This window comes from Triturus cristatus, chromosome 6 (genome assembly GCF_964204655.1).
Source record: "Triturus cristatus chromosome 6, aTriCri1.1, whole genome shotgun sequence".
Lineage (NCBI taxonomy): Eukaryota > Metazoa > Chordata > Amphibia > Caudata > Salamandridae > Triturus > Triturus cristatus.
The window spans coordinates 1217606724-1217630487 of NC_140589.1; the positions used below are offsets into that span (position 1 = coordinate 1217606724).

The 23764-nt window shown below is 47.8% G+C and overlaps 1 protein-coding gene across 4 annotated transcripts in view; it reads right to left on the bottom strand.

Annotated features, from left to right (window-relative positions):
• Positions 1-23764, bottom strand: part of CDK19 (cyclin dependent kinase 19) — a 1761913-nt gene that overhangs the window by 292478 nt on the left and 1445671 nt on the right. For all 4 annotated transcript variants that reach the window (XM_085612130.1, XM_085612131.1, XM_085612128.1 and 1 more), the window contains one exon: positions 17535-17678. In XM_085612130.1, the coding sequence (XP_085468256.1) occupies positions 17535-17678 (144 nt within the window). The remainder of the gene's footprint in view (positions 1-17534; positions 17679-23764) is intronic.

Sequence of the window (23764 nt, forward strand, 5' to 3'; positions counted from 1 at the left end):
CAAGTAGTGGCCTTTTGTGTGTTGAGTTTCCTGGTGTCAAAGTGGCATGGTGGGTCTACCAACTGGGCAGTACAGGGCTTACATATGTGCGGAGTTATCCAGCTGTTACTCATGATGCATTGCCTGATATGCACTGTGACCTATTGTTCTTGTGCTCATGTGTCAGATGTATACAGGTGACTGATGCTTTCTGGTTTCTTCTCCTTGCCCACAGCATCATCATCCACACGCAAGGGAGACACCGGCATGGACCTTGAGGAGGGACCCAGGGACAGTGCCACCAGTGCTGTGGAGTCAGCAGGAGACAGTGGCACGGAGGGCGAGGGGAGTCAGTCAGAGGACCTGTCCGGAGGCGAGAGCATGTACGACACCGACGGGTCCCAGGCTGACATCCTTGAGGAGGCGGAGGATGCAACAACATCTGGCAGCATCCCACCATCTGTACCCGCCTCCTCCATTAACATCTCCGCCCTCCCAGGTGCTCCTGTCCCTTCTGTCCATGCAGGGTCCCACCGTGTCTCCTTCGGACCAGGCACCGCACCCCCTGCCCCTGTCACCCCTGCTGCCCTCTGTGAAGAGTCTGTGGACACACTGCACCAGTTGCAGGTTGGACAGGCATCGATGCTGCATGTCCTCCATGAACACACTAGACTGCTCATATAGTTGGTGTCGTTCGTGGAGGGCATGTCATCAACGATGACTGAGCAACGCAGGTTTCTGCGGTCCATGGACTCTTCACTGAAGGAAGCAGTGTCTCGCCTGCGGCGCTCCGTCCCCCCCTACCCCGGACCCATCCACAATGCCCTCTTCCATGCCTGTCTAAAGCACACACAGACAGTCATAGGCACACACCACAACAGACACATCCAGCACACCCCCAACTAAGGCACAGCGCACACCTCCTGGCACGCACACTCAGGGGGATGTAGTCACACTCACAGGGTCTGGGGGCAAACGGCAGACGCGCAGCCACAGTCAGAGTCCGCAGTCCTCACGACCCACTTCCTCCAAATCCACTCCCCTTAGCTCCCCTGCCAAGACATCACCCAAAGTGACTGACAGGGCTAGTCAGTCCCTCAGCTCCACTGTGACACCACCCCGCAAGCGGTTGAGGAAGTCTCCGGCCAGGGGAGTTGAGTACCCCCCCATGTCCACCACCTCCCCCGAGAGCGCTGCACCCCATCCCTCGGACAACCCCCTCCATTGGCCCTGGTGTTCGTTCCGGTGCAGGGGTTCCTCTGGACGCCCTGGCTGCAGTGTGCAGCGAGCTGCTCACCACCACCTATGGCGCTGCACCACCCCCTGTGGTGGATACGTCCAGCCCTGCACCCACTACACCTACCCAACCCACTCCTGTCCCTGCGGTGCCCGGTACTCCCACTGATGATGCCCCCCTCCCCGGTCTACAACCCTTGAGGTGACTTTGTGCAGGAAAGGTAGGGGTGGACATAATCGCATCCGTCCAACCTTGGACTCAATCTATGGACTGGCCATTGGCCTTTGTAAATAGTGTTTTATTCCAACTTCTTTTATTTATGTGCTGAATAAAGCCTTTTCGTTTAGTTTCCACACTATTGCATTTGAGGTACTTGATGTTGGTGACAAGGCCCATGAAGTTGGTGTTCTGGTAATGTGTTAGGGTTCTGAGAAATGTTTTAGTATGATGGTCATGAGGTGGACCATGGTGTCTGTGTGCCATCCCATTGTCTGTGAAAATATTAATTTGTAGTGTTTGTTCTTTTGGATTGTGAGACATTGTCCCAGGAAGTGTTCCTCCTCTGTGGCACCTGACATGTTCCCTGCAAACAGTTGCACAATTGTTGTGCTGACCTATGTCAACATATCCTTTGTTGGTGAAGGATCCCATCACCAATGGCCATGCATGCTCACCAATGTCTCCTGCTAACTCGTCTGTGCCATCCTTGCCAGTCAATGTACTTGTGTTTTGTGTATGTAGGAATGGCATCAGGGAGCAATTGGCCCTTTTCAGCACTATGCATGTGTGTAATCACGGCCTAACACACAAATGGCACGTGTAATGCAGGGTATTTGGGCATCTGACTCACAATTGTGGGCATTGTATCTAGTGGCAGTGGACCCTATTCCTAGCATGAGAGACATCATCTGGGTGGCTGGACCAGCACCTGGACATTCCTATCACTCCTGTGATGTGCGTGACAGTGTGTGGTCCCCTTGGCTAACTTATTTTAGTATGCATTTCCTTGACTATACAGTCTGTTGGCATTAAATACGGGTGTGTATTGTGGGGCATCCGCCATGGGTGGGTATACATGTGTTGTATGTCCTCACTCACACATGTGGTGTGTCATGCAGTGTGTGAATGACATCCATCCTCCTGGGAGTGGGGCACTGCTGGGAGTGATATGCACAGACCCCTCATATGTCTGGGCACTGCTGGTAGTCCTCTGCACCCACCCCTCATATGTCTGGGAACTGCTGGGAGGGATATGCACCCACCCCTCATATGTCTGGGCACTGCTGGGAGTGATATGCACCCACCCCTCATATGTCTGGGCACTGCTGATAGTCCTCTGCACCCGCCCCTTATATGTCTGGGCACTGTTGGTAGTCCTCTGCACCCACCCCTCATATGTCTGGGCACTGCTGGGAGGGATATGCACCCACCCCTCATATGTCTGGGCACTGCTGGTAGTCCTCTGCACCCACCCCTCATATGTCTGGGCACTGCTGGTAGTGATATGCACCCTCCCCTCTTATGTCTGGGCACTGCTGGTAGTCCTCTGCACCCACCCCTCATATGTCTGGGCACTGCTGGGAGGGATATGCACCCACCCCTCATATGTCTGGGCACTGCTGGGAGGGATATGCAACCACCCCTCATATGTTTGGGCACTGCTGGTAGTCCTCTGCACCCACCCCTCATATGTCTGGGCACTGCTGGGAGTCCTCTGCACCCACCCCTCATATGTCTGGGCACTGCTGGTAGTCCTCTGCACCCACCCCTCATATGTCTGGGCACTGCTGGTAGTCCTCTGCACCCACCCCTCATATGTCTGGACACTGCTGGTAGGCCTCTGCACCCACCACTCATATGTCTGGGCACTGCTGGTAGTCCTCTGCACCCACCCCTCATATGTCTGGGCACTGCTGGTAGTGATATGCACCCACCCCTCATATGTCTGGGCACTGCTGGTAGTCCTCTGCACCCACCCCTCATATGTCTGGGCACTGCTGGGAGTCCTCTGCACCCACCCCTCATATGTCTGGGCACTGCTGGGAGGGATATGCAACCACCCCTCAAATGTCTGGGCACTGCTGGGTGTCCTCTGCACCCAACCCTCATATGTCTGGCCACTGCTGGTAGTTCTCTGCACCCACCCCTCATATGTCTGGGCACTGCTGCTAGTCCTCTGCACCCACCCCTCATATGTCTGGGCACTGCTGGTAGTCCTCTGCACCCACCCCTCATATGTCTGGACACTGCTGGTAGTGATATGCACCCACCCCTCATATGTCTGGGCACGGCTGGTAGTCCTCTGCACCCACCCCTCATATGTCTGGGCACTGCTGGGAGGGATATGCACCCACCCCTCATATGTCTGGGCACTGCTGGGAGTGATATGCACCCAACCCTCATATGTCTGGGCACTGCTGGTAGTCCTCTGCACCCACCCCTCATATGTCTGGGCACTGCTGGGAGGGATATGCACCCACCCCTCATATGTCTGGGCACAGCTGGGAGGGATATGCAACCACCCCTCATATGTCTGGGCACTGCTGGTAGACCTCTGCACCCACCCCTCATATGGCTGGGCACTGCTGGGAGTCCTCTGCACCCACCCCTCATATGTCTGGGCACTGCTGGTAGTCCTCTACACCCACCCCTCATATGTCTGGGCACTGCTGGTAGTCCTCTGCACCCACCCCTCATATGTCTGGACACTGCTGGGAGTCCTCTGCACCCACCCCTCATATATCTGGGCACTGCTGGTAGTCCTCTGCACCCACCCCTCATATGTCTGGGCACTGCTGGTAGTGATATGCACCCACCCCTCATATATCTGGGCACTGCTGGTAGTCCTCTGCACCCACCCCTCATATGTCTGGGCACTGCTGGGAGGGATATGCAACCACCCCTCATATGTCTGTGCACTGCTGGGAGTCCTCTGCACCCACCCCTCTTATGTCTGGCCACTGCTGATAGTCCTCTGCACCCACCCCTCATATGTCTGGGCACTGCTGGTAGTCCTCTGCACCCACCCCTCATATGTCTGGGCACTGCTGGTAGTGATATGCACCAACCCCTCATATGTCTGGGCACTGCTGGTAGTCCTCTGCACCCACCCCTCATATGTCTGGGCACTGCTGGTAGTCCTCTGCACCCACCCCTCATATGGCTGGGCACTGCTGGTAGTGATATGCACCCACCCCTCATATGTCTGGGCACTGCTGGTAGTCCTCTACACCCACCCCTCATATGTCTGGGCACTGCTGGGAGGCCTTTGCACCCACCCACGCACCCCCTTGGAGCTGTACACTGCTGGCCAGGACCTACACACACATCAATTTGTAGATAACATGCTGGGCCAGTCCTCTATGCCCACATTCATGGCGTGTGTACGCCTCGTATCCAAATTTTCCTGCTGCCGTAACGGGCTACGTGTGGTACGGACCGTACCCACGCATGTATGCGTGGGTACGGTCCGTACCTCGTTACTCATGGGGCCGTAGGGGTATGCACCGTACCCACGCATTCATGCGTGGGTACGGTCCGTACCTGAGGACTCATGGGGCTGTAGGGGTACGCACTGTACCCACACATTCATGCGTGGGTACGGTCCGTACCACTGTTGTCATGGCGCCGTAGGGGTACGTGTGGTACGCACCGTACCCACGCATGTTGTTCTCAACTTCTGCGGCGTGTGCGTCGGGTGCGGTGCACCAGGTCATAGACCAGGAGGACCGGGATGACACGTACGATGGGGTTCATGGCTGTACATTGCGTACCGGGGCTCCGTTGCGTTACCGTTCGCGTCGGACTCTGCTTTTCCGGCTGTGTTTGGCTCCCGTAAACAAAGAGCCGTACGGAGTGACGTCGGTATGAATCGTACTTGCTGGGCCGGAGAACGCTGGTGAAATACGTACGGACGTCACGTACAAGCATTTCCGGATCGGAATAGTGGGTATTTTTTTGCTGTATGGTCTTTTGTACGATTCGTACCGAAAAAGGCTTTCTGTACGAATCGTACTTCCTAGGTTGTGAAATGAGTTTACCTGGTACGAGTTGTACGGAGAAAACGCTCCGTACGACTATTCGTAGGGCCTTTTTACAGGATCGGAATCGACCCCTATATGTTCTGAGCGGCCCCCCCCTCCAGTGCTACCTAGGGGCTGTGAAGTAAAAGTAGTGGTGGATGGCTTCTGATACCTTGGGATCTTCATTACAGACAGCCCAGAAGACTTCATGAGCAAGAACCTCCAGGATCCCCTTACAAGGTTGTATAGGGACACTAAACACTGGCAATCCCTCCCTCTGAAAACTATTAGGACACACTGCACTTTTTAAAATGATGGTGTTGCTGAGATTTCTCTACGCCCTGTAAAATACACCATTTCCAGTTCCCCCGTCATACTTTGGAGCGATAGAGACAGAAGTGCGCAATCTCTTATGGGAGAATAAACCAGCCCGGATTGCCATGGAGAAATTGGTTAGAGGGTGGTATGATGGAGGTATCACACTCTCAAACATACAGATCTACTATTGGGCATCTCAATTAGCTGTCCTTAATCAAAGGATCCACTCCCCCCAGACGGAGCCGGCATTTTGCATGGACAGATTTGTCTTGGGGGAGGGATGGGTTATGAGGGCACTCTACAACATAGCTCAGGGGAGGAGACTCACAGAACCCACTGCCCACACAGTACATATATGGCATATAGCTCACAAGAAACTGTGATGGTACAACACGACAACACAGTTTACTCCACTCTGGGAAACTGGGCAGGCTGGGCAACTACAAAGGGTTCAAACAATGGGACCTAATTGGGATCTCCAGAGTCGGGGACCTCTGGAACAAGGGGAGGGTTATCCCATTTGAACAGTTACAGGAAATATATCACCAACAGAAAAATGTAGATATCTCCAAATTCGACATGCCTTGATGGCCGCCATCCCACCAGAGACTGCCCTCCCAGAAGCTTCACCCTTGGAGGATAGGCTCCTCACGGACCATATTGATCGTTGGATCATCTCCCTGACATAGCAAAAATTAATCAATAACCAACCAGACCCCACAGTAAGTCTATGTGAGAAATGGCAGGCAGATGTGGAGGAGCTAGACGGCACAGATTGGCAGGAGCCACTAGAATCCCAGAGGGTGGTGGCAATAGCCTCCAGACTGAGACTTGTGAAGCTCAAAATGCTCCACAGAATGTACTTTTCTAGGTCGACCTTACTCAAAATGGGGAGAGCTACCGATCAGCTCTGCCTACGACAATGCAGGGCTGTGGGATCATTCTTTCACACGATATGGGACTGTCCTAATGTTCGAACATACTGGGAAGCGATCATGAATACAATAACAAGTCAGTGGCGGTCTGGTGCCACCAGAACCTAAACGCTGTATTTTAAATGTATTGGAAGCTACGGACCTAAATCACGCAGCCAGGACTGGGCGACTTTAGGCATGGTATTAGCTAAGCAGAATATTGCCAGATACTGGGAGGGGGGGGGGGGCAAACCGTGCCAACAAACACGGACTGGTGTAACGCCAAGGACTGAGTCATGGTGGCTGAAGAGGCAGTGTATGTCAACAGAGGCTACCCCAAGGAATGGGAACGGATATTTTGGGGGGGAGTGGTGGAACAAATTCCGTGGGAACATCTGTACACTACTGATGGAAGGATCCAGACTGGAAAGTAGTTGAATGATGTAAAATAGATGATGGGGGGGGGGGGGGTGCTCTGAATAACTCAATGGTAGGTTTTGCCCAGTGATGTTGAGAATTTGCTATAAAGTCCTTCCTGTGCACAGACGACACATGAAAGCGTGGCAGTATCTGCTACATCTCATAAAATACAAGCTTTCAGAATTTCTCTTATCACCAAATATCTGCTTCTAAAGTTTTTCAAGAATTAATTGGTGTGCTTGGAATTTTGAGCACTGTTTATTCCACCCATACGATCGTCTGTTTTTTGGAAAGAAACCTCTTGTTCACCGATTTCAGGGATGGTATAGTGTTACACTTCCCACTACTTTTTTTTTTACCTCCAGGATTCATGATTGATAGTTTCCTAAAACATTAACAAGTGTCCTCTCTTTAAAACGTCCATGACGCATTTATTTCATTTAACTCATTTGTGTGCTTTTTCCTTGTTTAAGGTTGTTCATTTTTTTTTATCTAGTTGGTATGTTTAGTTATACGAAAAGAAAGTTTTAGACATTTTAAAGTTCAGTATCAACCAAGACTGGCAGTCATGTTTAGCTGGGATGGCATATATATTGCATGCACTTAGATACCAGTATTACCTCGGGGGAAGACATGATCATTCGTATACATCTTTAAGTATCTCAGCAATAACGCAATCCTAATAGCCGCGCTTCTATACAACATGGCTTAAAAAAACATTGACAAAGTCAACTCTCTCGTGGATGAGATCTATTGGCTTTGCATCTCCTTGTTTATACAAACTAAGGGCAGCTCTGACATTGTCAACTGGGGGTTGTATTCCAATGGGTTTGTCTTTGGGAAAGCTGTGGGCTAACTTTCAGAATTTCTTAATCAAAGAAAGTTTGATTCTGGAACAAGATGAATTTAAATATATATTTTACATTCGTAAAACTATTTTGGTAATGTTATTCTTTTCTCCTTGCAGGAAAGGTAAAGACATAGGGTCTGATTGAGATGTTGGCTGACAGGTTACTCATCACAACGATGACAGATATCCCGTCCACTAAAATATAAATCCTATAATAGCCTATGGGATTTATATTTCGGCGGACGGGATATCTGTCACCAGTGTGATGGAGTAACCCATCCACCAACATCTAAATCAGGCCCATAATGCTTTAAATGCATTTGTCAGAGAATTGCTGTTGATTCAAAACCATTTTTTTTATAGTTTTAAGATATTAGTTCGATTGAGGTAGTCTTGGGGGCCTTTAGAAGTGTACAAAGGTTTTTGTAGAAAGACAAGGTCAAAGGTAATGGCCTTGTCAGCAGATTGATGAATTTCTTGTGTTACCTGCATTGTCAGTGGGGTGGGGCCAATGATTTCAATGGCTTGGTGCAGCCGTGGGTAAACAGTCAAAATATCGAATTTTAAATATCGAGATGACAAAATATCGAGTTTTAAATATCGAGAGGACATAATATCGACTTTCAAAAATATAGTGGTGCAGAATATCGGAATGCAGGTAAGAAATATCGTTTTTTATATTATTGAAGTTAGTAATATCGAGTCATAACATGGTTGTTAAAAATATCGATTTTTTGTGTGTTTTAAGTATTAGTATATGTGTTAAAAGTATATATTATTTATGTAACATATGTTGGAATTTTTTTAAAGTAATGAATTTTATATTACATTATTTTTGCGTATTTTAGTTCCGTAGCGGGTAGTGGGTTTATAGGGGAATAGGCTGGGAAGTAATTTAATTATAATATATTAATTAAGAATTTGTTTGAATTAATTAATTATATGTTAATTAATTTTTGTGTAATTTTATTCCATAGCCGGTTGTGGATTTATAAGGGAATAGGGTGGGAAGTAGTTTAATTTAAATTAATAAAATAATTAAATAATTAATTAATTAATATTTTTGTATTTAATAATTTATATTGTTAATTGTGTTAATTAATTAATTATTCATTAATTATAAATTGATTGATAATTAAAAAGTATTGGCAATTATGTTAACTGTGTTAAAAAAGTTATTAATTTGTTATTAATTTGATTTTAATTATTAATATTTAAATTGTTGATATGTTAATTGTGTAGTTTTTTTAGGAGTGGGTTGAGGGTTGATAGGGGAGTAGGGTGGGAAGTAATTTAATTTTTATTAAAATAATTAATATTTTTTATATTATATTTATTTAACGTTATTTTATAGTGTTAATTGTGTGAATTAATTTATATTTGATGGTTATAAATTTTATTGTTACTTGTTATTAGTTAATTAATTGATAATTAATTATGTTAATGTATTATTATTTTACAATATTGGTGGTGACGGTTATAGGGGAATATGGTGGGAGGTAAAAAAATGTTTTAAATTAATTAATTGTTAATTAATGTTAATTATATTGCAGGAGTGGGAATACTAAATTAATCCCCTTCGCTATCCAAAACGTTTCCTACTGTTATACTTGGTGGAGTGGGAATAGTAAATTATTTCCACCCGCTATCCAACACTTTCCCTACTGTTGCACACGTTGGAGTGGGAATAGTAATTTTTACCCACCCGCTATCCTACACTTTCCGTACTGTTGCACTCGGTGGAGTGGTAATAGTAAATTTTACCCACCGCTATCAAACCCTTTCCCGACTGTTACACTTGGTGGAGTGGGAATAGTAAATTATTCCCACCTGCTATCCAACACTTTCCCTACTGTTGCACTCGCTGGAGTGGGAATAGTCATTTTTACCCTCCCGCTATGCAACACTTTCCCTACTGTTACACTTGTCGGCGTGGGAGTAGTAATTTTATCCCCTACGCTATGCAATGTTTTCCCTACTGTTATAATTAATGTAGTGTGAAACACTATTAAAACATAATAATAATTTTAATTATTTAAATTTTTATAAATAAAATTAACTTTTATATTTATAATACAGGTTTAGATATATATGTAATTATAGTTTTAATTATGTTTTTAATATTGTATAATTAAATTTATTATTACTAAGTTTAAAGATATAAAAACAAAATATGCATGCTTAGGGGCCGATTCCGATCCTGTATTTTTTTTTCCTGTATGACTCGTATTGGTAAATTTTTCCATACAAATCGTACAAGTCCCGTCCGACCCGTGAAGTACGATTCGTATGGGTAAAATACTACTTTTCCAGATCCGATTTGTACGGATTGGCCCGATCCGTACAAATTGGATCGGGAAAACTTGTACGAGACGGACCCGGACACTTTTCCGTACAAATTGTAAAAATGCAGTCCGACCGTACTAGTACGATCCAGACCGGCATTCCGATTTGTATGGAAAACGTCCCGTACACGGGGATTGCCATTACCCGCTACGAAGCGAACTTTGTACGACTCATATCCCGGTTAAAGTTGTTCCCAGGGTGCGAGTCGTACAGGGGTACGAGTCATACAGGCATACACCCCCGTGCGTTGTGTATGTGTGGTGTGTACCCCCAGTGCGCATGTACGGTGCGTACCCCCAGTGCGCATGTACGGTGCGTACCCCCAACATCGTGTACCATAACATCGCATACCCCAACATCGCGTATGTACTGTGCGTATCCCCAACATCGCGTACCCCAACATCGCGTACCCCAACATCGCATACCCCAACATCGCATATGTACTGTGCGTACCCCCAACATCACGTACCCCAACATCACGTACCCCAACATCGCGTACCCCAACATCGCGTATGTACGGTGTGTACATACGCGACGCAGATTTGGTGATGGGCATCTGGGCTCCAGACTACAGTGCCTATTTGGCATGCTCTCTTCCTCAAGTCCAGGAGCTCATCCTCCCAGACAGGGCATACATTGAGCTTGACATTGAGCTTGACTAATGACCTGGTCAAATGCCATCTCTGAGCAGGTGCTGAAGAGCTCTTTTCCACGACTAAAGAAAATAAAGGAAGCAGCTTTGATACTCCTATTCGGGTCTCAGTAAAACTGGTGTTAGGCTAGACCCAATGAAAAGGTGTGCTATCTTCAAACTTAAATGCAGACTACATATTCCTGATCATTCATTCATTAGAAGAGAAGTGGAAGGCACCAAATACTCAGAGAACTGGATGCTCCGAAAATACAGGCCTAACATCTGGAACAGGGTCCTGCTTGTTGCCAGGCATAACACAAAAGGGGGAAGTACAGGGAAATATTCAATTTGTATTAGAACTGGTAACCACCAGACAGAATAATCAAGATTCAGCATAAGGGGTCACAAATTGTGCACTGAATTTTACTGAATCGATTCTGCTTTTGTGAACCTAACTATGTATTAATCGGTTAATTCGCACAATCACCATTCGTAGTGGGTCGCAGTCTGAACTACGTTATTCATATGCATTAGGTAGTTTGCAACTTGTGACCCAGTATAATTGGCTCTGAAATACCCAGCATAGAAGGCTGGATAAGAGATGTGGATGCATGGTCGGTAGCAGGAGAAATTAGGATGAAGCTGAAACGAAGGGATGAAAAATCACTGCACATTCTGGAACCATGGCATAAACTAACCAGATGTTTGCAATTCCCCCCAGATGAACATCCACCTTAATTTATTATATGGAGAAAGGCATATTATGAGAGGGAAACGTCCTGAACAACGTGGTTAGAACCAAGCTTGTTCAGACAACGCAAGTGTTACCACGCTTGCCTTAACCACACATATGCATGGTTAAGGCAGTGCACAGTGTAGCTGCTGCGGATTGGAAGAAGGAAGCAGGAAGGATCGGGAGAGTATGCAGTGAGGCAAGTGGGGCTGGGGCTGAGTTTTGGGGGTTAGTTTGTAGGAGATGTGGGTAGTTTTCAGGGCTGGGGGGTCAGGTTTATTTTGAGGGCTAAAGGAAAGCCGGGGTAGATTTTAGGGCGAAGGGGGGCCAGGTCGTTTTTTTAATTTGGGGTTAGGGTTTTAGGTCTCAGGGAAGTGGAAGGGGTTCAGGTAGGTTTAGGGACAGTGCGGGGTGGGGGGTAGGGTAGTGTATGTTAAGGTGCTGGGTTTTAGGCCTCGGGGGAGGGGAATGGGTAGTCACTGTAGTTTATAAGGCTTAGGGGAGTGTGTGGTCATTTTTAGGGCGCAGGGGGGCTCGGGATTGGTTTTTAAATTAGGGGATAGGGTTTTAGGCCTCAGGGCAGTGGAAGGGGTTGGGGAATTTTAGGGACAGCACGTGGGGTGGGGGGTCGACGTAGTGTAATATAGGGCTTAGGGTGGGGGGTCGGAGTAGTGGCATCCTTAACCACGCATACCCGCTTACCATTCATACCTTTACCACAGAATTACGTGGTAAAAGCATGCATGTTAAAGGAATATGCAGTTAAGACACATTCGTGGTTTGGGCTGCGTGGTAGAGGCACATGTGGTTTAGCCATGCGTGCCTCTATCATACAACCATTATGAAACAATTTAAATTCTACAAAAAGCTGTTGTTACACGCATATAGAAAACAGCAGTTAACTTTGGATGCATGGTCATCCACTCTTGTCGAAAATTCAGATATTGTTGTTTGCAACTGTAAAACAAAAAGTGTAATAAATATAGACTTAACCCCTTCGCTGCGGCGCGAATTCCGCCGCAGCGCTGGGGGGGTTTGGGGGCTTGACGGCGCTGCTGTGCTCATGACGGAACCACGCCGTCATGAGTCACGGGCGAGCTGTGCTCATGACGGCGTGGTTCTGTCATGACTCCACCCACTGCGCTAATCGCCCGCACAGGCGGGGAATTAGCGCCGCGTGGGAGGAGCGGCCGCCAACGGCCGCAGCATGACGGAACCACTCCGTCATGAGCACACGGCGCCCGTGGCTCATGACGGAGTGGTTCCGTCATGAGCGGGGAACGGGTTAAAAGAAGAGTGAGGACTTTTACCTCTACAGTAGCCACTTTTCTACCAGCCCTATGTGTCTTGTATTTTGGGTAATCCCCAGCCTCCCTGTCAGCATGTGGCTCGCGACTAATATCTTACATGCTAGCCAGGACCATGAGAGTATGCAAGAGTGCATAGTCACATATGCCAGTGCCCTGCTGCCGATTATAGTCACCTGGCTCTCCCCTATTGCTTTTACCAGGTCCTCTACCCATGAGTTTATAATTTAGCACCAGGTTCACAATGAACGTCTCCATCCACAGTGCCACATAATTCTTGCAAAATATTGAAGAAGAGATAATAAATTATAGGAACTGTTTTGCAGTAAAGCAGTGAAGAAAGGCATTCCCAAGAAGAACAAGAGGAGAATCATTGCATTAAAGATTAAATAATTTAAACACGCAATGAAGGTCGGCAGGCAAATTTCAAAATCAAAACAGTGTTTTACTTTGGAAAGTTTATTCAAGAAGGAAACATCATTTCCCTCACCATTTACTCCTCAGTCATAAGGGACAGTCCTTTGGAACCAACCTGCCATTTCTTTAAAACTGATCAGATCCAATGCTTGAGGATGACAAAGCAGGGATGACTTGTCACCTGGCTGACTAACCCAGCTGTCCGGCTATGTTATAGTGGCCCCTGTGCACTGTGAGGTCTTCACAAGGTGGCATGATGTACCTATGCAAAATACCTAAATAAATAAACTGTAGGCCATCTTGGAATGGGATCCATAATTTTATGGGAGGAACGTCAAACCTTACATCCCCCCCAGACTCACCTACACCAACATCAGAACCCTGCCCTGCCGGCACGGTCCACTAACTTCTCTTTCACTCCTGCAGAAATCAAGAGGATGAATTCACGGCACATCCCTATGCACCCCCTACCTAGGGTCCCAAACAGAGGGAGCGTGGTCTACACTAACAGCAATAGACACCATAACACAGTCCCGCCCTCCAACTCACGAGACGGCCCTAGCCAAGACTTTCTCACCCCCGCCCCACAAAACATGACGCAGCATCTTGCCCTACTAGAAAGTCAGTTAGAAATGATATTCCTGGGCCTAAACGAAATCTTAACCAACGTCGACAAGGCCCGAAAGCCCCGACAATTCCCTCCCAGGGCTCCCACTCTGTCCAGATCCAACCATCTAAAACGTCCAATCGGGTCCTTAATCACCCACGCAACTCGGATACAGAGACACACTAGAATTGACACAGAGATCCTGACACAGAGTCCCATAAGATCCAAAGCTCCCATGTCCCAGGTACAGAGACTCTTAAGATCTGATGCAGAGATCCAGACACAGAGACCTATAAGAACCAAAGCCGCAATGTCCACAGAAGAAGCAGCTGATCTAGCCTCAACGTACAATTCTCCTCCCACAGCTTCCCCTAAAACCAAAATCCATGTGATCACGGGCTTCAGGAAAAAAAGACTACCACCTCACTAAACCCCTAAGACACCCGCCCTTCCTCACCACCTTACCTAGGGCCCCATCTGGAAAGAATCACAGCAAAAAAGGGCTTTCCACTAACTGCATGCTCATTAACTGCAGATCAGCCTCTAAGCATGCAATGGAACTAGCAGAAGCCATCCTCTCGCATGACATAGACATTGCGTTCATCACGGAGACTTGGCTAAATGAGATCTCCCCACCATGCTTGGATTTGCTTGTGCCCCCAGGTTTTACTATTATCAACAAAAACAGAAAAGATCAACGAGGTGGATGTGTAGCTATCATACAAAAGGACAACTTCGCCATCGTAGAAATGGACACTTGCAAGTACAGCTCCTTGAATGTCTTACCGTCAACATCAAGACTAAGGATAATAGTACAATGCTCTGTCACCTTCTTTATCACCCACCAGGCAACACCCCCACATTCTGGGAACACTTCTCCGACCTGATTGCCCATTGCTCACTCGGAGACGCTAGCAACCTAATACTTGGTGACCTTAACCTACGTTGGAACGAAGCGAACAACCCGCTAATTCAAACTCTCCACAATCTTCTCTGTGACAACAATCTATCCCAACACTGCTCAGAGGAAACCCACAATAAAGGAGCAACCTTTGATGCCATCATCGCTCAACGAGACGCAATTACGATCGACTACGTACTCCCCGTGGATTGTTCGGACCACCACATTATCTTATTCCACATCAACCAAAAAGTGTTATCCCTGCCACCTGTGCAAGACCCACCCAAATGGACTAGAAATCTCACCCAGTTACCGCTTGGTGTCCTGGAAGAAAGGATAAGTTTGCTCCTCCCCAGCGACAATGATCACCTCTCCACAACTGAACTCACCTCACTCTACAACTCAAATATGGGGTCATGCTTGATCAACTAGCACCCCTGAAACTAAAAAAAAGCACAGCCACTCCGTCCAGATCATGGTTTGACTCCGACATCAACGCCGAAAGGAGACAACTAAGAGCCACAGAAAGACGCTGGAGGAACAACCCTACTACTATTCACCGTAAACAACTCAGAACTGTCCGGAAGAAGTACAACAGTCAAATCAAGAACAAAAAATCCATGTTTTTCTGCTCCGCACTGGATAGCGCAAAAAACAGACCCAAGTAGCTCTTTAACATCATCAGACAACAAACCTCCAAGCCCGCTACGTCCTCAGTGCAGGCATCCAAAGAACTATGCGACAACTCTGCAAACTTCTTCAATGACAAGATCTCCAAGATCGTGCTCTCACTGGACATCAATAGCGCCCCCCCACCAATAGCAGCCCGTCGGGGGCGTATGATATCGCTCCCTTACCCCACACCAAACCCTGGCTACTCTTCCATCCCATTCAGGAAGCTGAGATAGTCAAACTGATCTCCACCTCCAAGCCCTCATCTCACGTCCTAGACCCTATACCCGCCCAAATGACCAAAAAGCTGAAACTCTCCTTAGCCCCACTCTGGTGCAAGATCATAAAAAGCTCCCTAAAAAGCGGAGTTGTTCCAGACTGCCTCAAAGTGGGACAAGACACTCCACTGCTAAAAAAACACCCGTCCTGAATATAAAGGATTTGAATAACTTTAGACCTGTCTCTAACCTTCCTCTTCTATCCAAAATCCTAGAAAGATGTGTACTACAACAATTAACCCAACACATGGACAGTATCAAACTTCTTGATTCCCATCAGTCTGGCTTCAGGAAATGCTGCAGCACTGAAACCGCGATCCTCAACATCCTCGATGATATCCACAAATCACTTGACTCAGACCAATGCTGTCTCCTCATTCTCCTAGACCTATCGGCAGCATTCGACACGGTAGATCACAAACTACTCATTAAGGTTCTCCAAGAAAGTGCCGGAATTGATGAGGTGGTCCTCCAAAGGTTCTCCTCCTTCCTACAAAACCGCAGCCAGAGAATCAAAATCAAAAACTTTGAGTCTGAGCTTCACCCAGTCAGTAGGGGAGTTCCTCAAGGGCCAGTACTCTCCCCCCAACTTTTCGACATTTACATGGAACTCCACACCACCCTTCTCAAAAAACCTAACATTCCCTTCCACCTATATGCTGACGATACTCAGATTTACTTGGAAACCTCCTCCGTCAAAGACATTCAAAGACTCAATGACATACTGAAGGAAGTACAAAACTGGCTATCAAGTAACCACTTAAAACGGAATCCTGCCAAAACCGAATTACTCCTCATATCGGACAAAGAAGAGAACCCCCAAATCGTTGAATGGCTAAAAGCTATCGATGCGCTCAATGGGAACCTCACCCTGGCCGACTCTGTTAAATCTCTAGGTATCACGCTAGACCCGAAACTGGACATGGCCAAACACATTAAGAACTCAGCCAAGAGCTCCTTCCGTAATCTGAAGCTACTGAACAAAATAAAACCTTTCATCCCGCCCAAAGATCTCAAACAAGCCACCCAATCATTGGTGCTGTCATGATTAAACTATGGGAATGCAGTCCTCTCAGGAATTGCTAAATCACATCTTGCTCCCCTTAAAACAACTCTCAACGCGGCAGCCAGAATGGTCATCGGAATCGAGAAATTCGATCACATTTCACCTGCACTCAGAGAACTCAAGTGGCTCCCAGTCGAAATGCGGGCGAACTTCAGAACAGCCTGCCTCACACACAAAGCCTTGCACACCGGCAAACCCAAATACTTGGCTGCCAAACTCAAAAAAGCCGGTCAGACCAGGAACCTCAGAAGCTCTAACACCCTACTACTCATCCCGCTGAAATCACGAAAACAAAAAACCGCGGACGGGTCCTTCGCCGGGAACGCGCCCAAAATCTGGAACTCTATTCCCTCTTTTGCAAAATTTTAAAGTCAGCTCAAAGTCCTGTTCCTCGACCATTTTCTAGTGAACCAATAGGAGCAGTCAGAGCCCTGAAGCAGACACCTTACACCGCTTCGACGCTGCGTAAGCAAGGCTCCGAACTAAAACTCTCTGCCATTGACCTATACTATTGTTTTTATTATGGGATTTTCCGCACTATTGTATTATGTTATTTTCTGCACTGTAACTGATGTAAAGCGCTCCGATACCCTTGGGTCAGGTCAGCGCTATATAAAACTTCTTAAATAAAAAATAAATAAAAAAAGTTTTACAATGGATCGCAAATTGCTTCGGGAGGCAATATGGAGCTAAACGAAAGCACACATGCTTCTTCGCTTTAACTGTTGTATCACAAAGAGCACAAAGTGTGAATTGCAAATTATAGTTTTTAAACATTTCCACAAACTAAGTATCAAATTGGCCATATAAGCATTTTTCTAACAACGAATTACCTGCAGGGAATCCCATGACACTAAAAATACGATCAAGCTGGTCATGGTGGAAAGGATTACTCGTTTTGATGTCCTCTTGCCGACAGTGAAAAATAGGTTCTGAAGTTAGCAGCTCTGCAAATATACATCCGATCGCCCATATGTCTGCAATAAAAATGAAAATGTAAGGATGTTTTGTGGCCTTACTGAAGTGGTGAAACTGAGTGCAAATAGACAGGAACTGAGTTTTGGTACTTTATTTTTAAATAATTCCACTACTTTTCATTTACACTTCCAGTGCTCTGTTTCTGTGAATAAAGCATACGTTTCATTTTAGAATTGCATATTATATTCTGTTTGAATTTAACTGGGTTACTACCACTCCTGATAGGGGTATCTAAATTCTAATCAATTGCGAATAATCACATTTCTCACTCAGCACCATTCCCTGCCCCATTTTTCCCCACCACAGTTGAAGTTATTTTATTGACATAGACCTATGTTCTACTTTATCTTCCACCACATTAAATCTCATGAATACCCCTCAAGAGCTGGTGAAAATCAAGCTTGTCATTAAGCTTGACCCACTGGATTGTGCAATCACATACTGAAGTTCATAAAATCGATATTTGTATTATTTCAAATATATTAAAAGAATAAGTTGCCTGGTGGCCCAAGAGCTGCTGCAGGATCACTATTTCGATCCCTACGGATGTACCTGTGGCACTAGTCATGCCATTCTTCCAATTAATTTTAAAATGAAAATCTTGATGTACATTTGTGCATCACGTAATGAACAAGTTACTTACCTTTGGTAAAGATATATATGTAAGAGACATATATTAGTTATGGATTCCTCACCTTAGAATTACCCCCAGGCGTCAGACTGGATCCAGAGAATTTTTTCTTCAGCAGTACCCCTACGCGTCGGTAGATGGTGTCGGTCGACTCCGTTTTCATCGTTGGCGTTGTGGTCGCCGGAATGACGTAGCGGTATCTACTTAGACGCCACCCCTGCGCACTGACGTCAGTTCTTTACACGACAGTCCATGCCAGAAGCTCAGAGCCATGCAAGACACTTATCACTGGTGCACAAAACTAGGGCCCTGAAAGGGAGTCCCTTACCCTAGAAGTCAGTTCGCAGAACGGGGAGGATGGATGGGGCGGTGAGGAATGCATAACTAATATATGTCTCTTACAGATATATTGTTACCAAAGGTAAGTAACGTGTTCATCTGAAAGAGACTATTAGTTATGGATTCCTTACCTTAGAATAGATACCCCAGCAATACCAACCCCAGAGGTGGGTCTGCGAACTATGTTCACACCAGAAAGTCCTGGAGAACTGAACAGTCAAAGAAGCCGTCCCTCCGGACTTGACTGTCCAGGCAGTAGTGTTTTGTAAACGTGTGCAAAAAAGCCCACGTAGCTTCCTGGAAGATGTCATGAAGGGGAACTCCACGTCCCAAAGCAGTAGTGGCTGTCGTCGCCCTGGTAGAATGGGCACACAACCCCACGGGAGGTTCCTTTTTTGCTAAGGAATAGCAGATTTTGATGCAAAGAACGACCTAACGAGAGATGGTTCATTTTTGCACGGCCCGACTTTTCTTGGCGCCCACATAGCCAACAAAGACCTGGTCATCTTCTGGGAATAGTTTTGTGCAATCCAAATGGAATGAAAACGCATGTTTTGGATCCAGACGATGGAGCCTCTCTTCCTCCTTAGAAGGATGCAGGGGTGGGAAGAAGGTGGGCAAAGTGATGGTCTGTCCTATGTGGAAAGAGGTAACCACTTTGGGAAGGAAAGAAGGCCTAGTGCGAAGGCCAACTTTGTCCAGATGAACAGCCAGGAAAGGAGGTTTGGAAGAAAGATCCTGAAGCTCACTCACCCTGCGAGCAGAGGTGATGGCAACCAGAAAGGCAGTTTTAAGTGTCAGAAGTCTGAGAGGACAGTAATGTGATGGCTCGAAAGGAGCGCACATAAGATAGGTCAGAACCAGGTTCAAGTCCCACTGGGACATTATGAAAGGAATTGGAGGAAACAAGTGAGTAATGCCCTTAAGGAAGCGATTTACAATAGGGGACTTGAAAAGAGAAGGCTGGTCAGGAAGGCCGAAATGGCTGAAAGATAGCCTTTTAGAGTGCCCAGAAAGAATGAAGAGGAGAACCTCTGAAAGGTGGGCAGAAAGGGGATCCACAGCCTTTGCTGTGCACCATGCCACAAACTTGTTCCATCTACAGGAGTATACCGCTTTGGTGACGGGATGCCTGGCTGCCAAGATAACATTACAGACTTTGGGAGGAAGGTCGAGAGCTGTCAACTGTTGCCGCTCAGTCTCCACGGAAGGAGGGGGAGGCTGGACAGATTCGGGTGGAGGACCGTCCCCTGCTGCTGTGACAGAAGATCCTCCCGAAGGGACAGTCTGATCGGAGGATTGATGGCCATGTGCAAGAGCTCGGGATACCAGACTCTCCATGCCTAGTCCAGGGGCAACAAGAATGACTTGGGCCCAGTCATGCTTGATCTTCTTCAGCAGAAGTGGTATAGCCAGAAAGGACAATAGAAGACCGCAACTCCACTTGCGACGAAAAACGTTGCCGAGCAAGTGCCGCCTTGGAAATTCCAATGCGCAGAACTGCTGACATTGCCCGTTCTCTTCGGTGGCGAATAGATCTAACCAAGGCTTTCCCCACCGCTGAAAGACACCTTGCACCACCTCCGAGTGAAGATGCCATTTGTGATCCATCATGCACCGGTGGCTGAGTTCGTCCGCCCTGGCGTTCAGAGAACCTGCCAGGTGTTGAACCACCAGGGACATGCCCTGATGTTCCAGCCACTTCCAGAGACAAAATGCCTTCTGACATAGGGTTTATGACCCCACCCCGCCCTGTTTGTTGCAGCACCACATGGCAGTGGTGTTGTCCATGAACACCTGCACTACTCTCCCTCTGACAGAAGGAAGGAATGCCTTCAGTGCAAGACGAATCACCCGAAGCTCCAGAAGGTTGAGGTGGAGCCCGGACTACGCTAGAGACCAGAGGCCTCTGATCTATGCCTCTCCAATGTGGCCGCACCACCCCAGAAGTGATGCATCTGTCACCACTGTGAACTCTGGCTGGGGAAGGGAGAAGGACCTGCCGTGGACCCAATCCTGGTTCGTTAGCCATCACTGCAATTGATGTGCAGTGCCCTCCGAGATCTGGATGCAATCTGAAAGATTCCCCTGATGCTGTGCCCACTGGAACTTCAGGTCCCACTGCAGAGCCCGCATATGCCACCTGGCATACTCCACCAGCAGGATGCAGGATGCAGGAGGCCATGAGGCCCAGTAGCCTCAAGGTCATTCTGACTGAAACCTGGGATAGAGGTTGAAAGATCGGAATCATAGCCCGAATATCCTGGACTCGCTGCTCGGGAGGATAAGCCCAAAACTGCGCTGTGTCCAGAACTTCTCTGATGAAAAGGAGCTAATGAGAGGAAATAAGGTGTGACTTTGGCACGCTGATGGTGAACTCCAGCGAATGCTGGAGGTCGGCCGTAGTCTGGAGGTGGGAGACGACAGCCTGGGGCGAGCCCTCCTTCAACAGCCAGTCGTCGAGATAGGGGAAGACTGGAACCCCTGATCTGCGCAGATGAGCTGCGACCACCGCCATCACTTTCGTGAACACCCGAGGGGCGCTGGTAAGGCCAAAAGGGAGCACAGTAAACTGAAAGTGCTTGTGGCCTACGTGAACCGTAGGTAATGCCTGTGAGCCGGCAGGACGGGGGATGTGAAAATAAGCATCCTGCAAGTCCAACGCTACCATCCTCCAGATGGGACCTGAGCTAATGTTAACCTTTTCAACTTCTCCTTCCGGAGGAAGCGGATGACATTCCTGAGATCCAAGATAGGACGCAGGACCTTGTCCTTCTTGGGCACTAGAAACTAGTGGGGATAACAACCACAATCTACTTCTGGGGCAGGAACTCGTTCGAGGGCTCCTTTGGCCAAGAGAGCCGTAACTTCATGTTGGAGAAGGGCCAGGTGATCCTCCGACATGCAACGGAATTGAGGTGGCATGGATGGAGGGGTAGTCTCGAAGGGGGGGAGTAGCCCCTTCGGACTATCTGCAAAATCTACCTGTCCGACATGATGTTGAGCCAGTGGGGGAGGTGATGGCCAATCCTGCTGCCCACTGGTAAATGGTGGCCCTGAAAGGTCGGATTAGAACGGCTTGGAGGATGCTGCAGAGGGGGGTGCTGGTGGACTGGCCCGCCCGCTGGTTCCCAGACCCACGACGGTGGGTCCCACATCCTCGGCCGCACAGAGGCTGGACAGGTTGCGCAGGTCTGTGGCTATGGGCGGAACGTGATGGGGCACCCCCTTCCGTAGCCTCGAAAGGGGCGAAAAGCAGACTGCACGGGGCGGGAGGTGGAAGCGAGGCTCAAAGATCTGGCCATAGCCCTGGAGTCCTTAAAGCGCTCAAGCGCGTTGTCTGTCTTGTCGCCAAACAAAAGACGGCCATCAAAGGGCATGTCCAAAAGTGTAGCTTGGACATCACCTGAAAATCCAGTAGACCTCAGCCAGGCGTAGCGTCTCAGGGCTACTGACATTGAAATCGTTCTGCCCAGTGAGTCGGTGGTGTCCAGCCCACAACGTATGGCGAACTTCACTGCATCTCTCCCTTCGTCAACTGCACAAGAGGGCATGGCCCGGGCCTCCTCGGGGCACTGTGGCAGCACCTGCACGACCATGTCCCACACAGAATGGGAGTAACGGCCCAAGAGACATGCGGTGTTCACCAACTGCAGTCCTAAGCTGGAGGAAGAAAACATTTTCTTCCCAAGGTGGTCCAGCTTTTTGGATTCCCTATCAGGTGGTGAGGTAGAGAATGCACCCTTGGAAGTCGAGGCTTGGACCACCAAGGTCTCAGGGGTGGGGTGCTGGGAGACGAAAATAAGGTCGCCCGGGGCTATCCTCCTATTTACAGGAGCTCCTGTGTTGGGCTTGGACCAAGTGCCCAAAAGGATGTCCGTGAGGCCCTCATTGAACCGCAGCAGGGGCTCCAAAGAGGCCGCCGCCGGTTGAAGCACCTCGGTGAGGAGGTTAGTCCTGACCGCCACCGCAGTAAGCTCAAGGTTTAAGGCCTCAGCCGCCCTACGCAACACCACTGCATATGATGCTCCCTCCGCCGTAGCCACGGTAGGGGGAGATAGCATGGCAAGGTCTGGGGAGGTGTCTAGACCACTGGCCTCACCCAACTCCTCTCTCCAGTCCGGTTCCTCTAACTGGTCTGCCAGAGGGTCCACAGACCCCTCCCAGTCCTCCTCACCCTCCTCTGATAGCCACTCAGGGCGGTAGGGAACACCAGGGTAGAACAGTGGTAACAAAGTACCGGTCGGCGCTGGTCCCTACGTCGGTTGATGTCAGTCCGGCTCCTTGTCCACATCGTCTAAGTAGATACCCCAACGTCATTCCGGCGACCACGACGCCATTGATGAACGCGGAGTCAACCGACACCACCTACCAACACGCAGGGGTGCTGCTGAAGAAACAATTCTCCGGATCCAGTCTGACGCCTGGGGGTAATTCTAAGGTGAGGAATCCATAACTAATAATCTCTTTCAGATTGAATAATTAGTTTAATAGGACCCTACTACAGCAAACTCGCACCGCATCTGATTCTGCCAGGTTATGTGTATAAGCTCATACCTTCTAGGCACAAAATCATATACACAGATTCCATTTGTGCATAACAGCAAATACGTGTGAGCAGGCAGAATCAACTGTTGAATGGTTTCTTCAATAGATTCCAAACTAGAATTGTTGTTTGTTATTAAAATGGTGAATGAATATACTTTTACCAATATTTTCGTATGCAGATCTTTCTCAATTATTGGCAATATTAATTGTGCACAGTGGATGTTTATGTTTGTGTGTGAGTATATGAGGTTTCACTATTTGGGGAGTGAACGTGAATGTTCCTTTGCCGGGAACTATATTTATTTTGCTTAATACATAAGTTGTTTTACCAAGATGAAATAGTTGCTTTTGCACTGTAGTCCAAAACAGTCAATTTCTCACTGGATTTTATCTTGTACATCTCTCTGTTATCAACGGGTAAATAACCACTTTTAGAGAAACTGACAGTCCATTTATCCGTGGCCAAAGCAGCTACTATGGTCAGCTGAAAAATGCTAACGGATATCTATAAGCTGGCCACTTGGAAATCAATCTATACATTCACTAGACACTAGTGTCTGGAACTCA